Source organism: Nestor notabilis, unplaced genomic scaffold (genome assembly GCF_000696875.1).
Source record: "Nestor notabilis isolate BGI_N333 unplaced genomic scaffold, ASM69687v1 scaffold905, whole genome shotgun sequence".
NCBI classification, from domain to species: domain Eukaryota; kingdom Metazoa; phylum Chordata; class Aves; order Psittaciformes; family Psittacidae; genus Nestor; species Nestor notabilis.
This window is the reverse complement of record NW_009930546.1, coordinates 639-1,217: the sequence shown is the minus strand read 5'-3', so window position 1 is coordinate 1,217 and position 579 is coordinate 639. Positions and strand designations below refer to the sequence as shown.

The window sequence follows — 579 nt, the reverse complement described above, 5'->3', positions numbered from 1 at the left end:
GGGAGCAGGACCAGCCCTGGGGCCTGGCATGGCCAACCACAACCAGTTTCAGCAGCCCCAGGGTGTCGGGTATCCCCAGCAGCAGCAGCAGCGGATGCAGCACCACATGCAGCAGATGCAGCAAGGAAACATGGGACAAATAAGCCAGCTTCCACAGGCGATGAGCGCGGAGACGGGAGCTAGCTTGCAGCAGGCTTTCCAGCAGAGGCTACTTCAGCAGCAGATGGGGTCCCCAGCTCAGCCCAATCCTATGAGCCCCCAACAGCACATGCTCCCCAGCCAGGCCCAGTCCCCGCACCTACAGGGCCAGCAGCTCCCTTCATCGCTCACCAATCAAGTGCGTTCTCCACAGCCTGTACCCTCACCACGGCCCCAGTCCCAGCCCCCCCATTCCAGCCCATCCCCTCGGATGCAACCTCAGCCTTCTCCACACCATGTCTCCCCGCAGACCAGCTCCCCACATCCAGGACTGGTAGCTGCCCAGGCTAACCCCATGGATCAAGGGCACTTTGCCAGCCCGGACCAGAGTGCAATGCTTTCCCAGCTTGCTAGCAATCCCGGCATGGCAGGCACCCCTGG

At 62.7% G+C, this 579-nt stretch overlaps 1 protein-coding gene across 1 annotated transcript in view; it reads left to right on the top strand.

The window, feature by feature from the left end:
• The window catches only part of EP300 (E1A binding protein p300), a gene marked incomplete at its 3' end in the record, with an annotated part of 59,876 nt that extends 59,302 nt beyond the window's left edge, over nt 1–574 (top strand). The window contains 1 exon segment of the mRNA XM_010015441.1: nt 1–574. This exon segment is cut by the window's left edge and continues 13 nt beyond it. Within this exon segment, the coding sequence (XP_010013743.1) occupies nt 1–574 (574 nt within the window).
• Between the last annotated feature and the right edge of the window lie 5 nt (nt 575–579).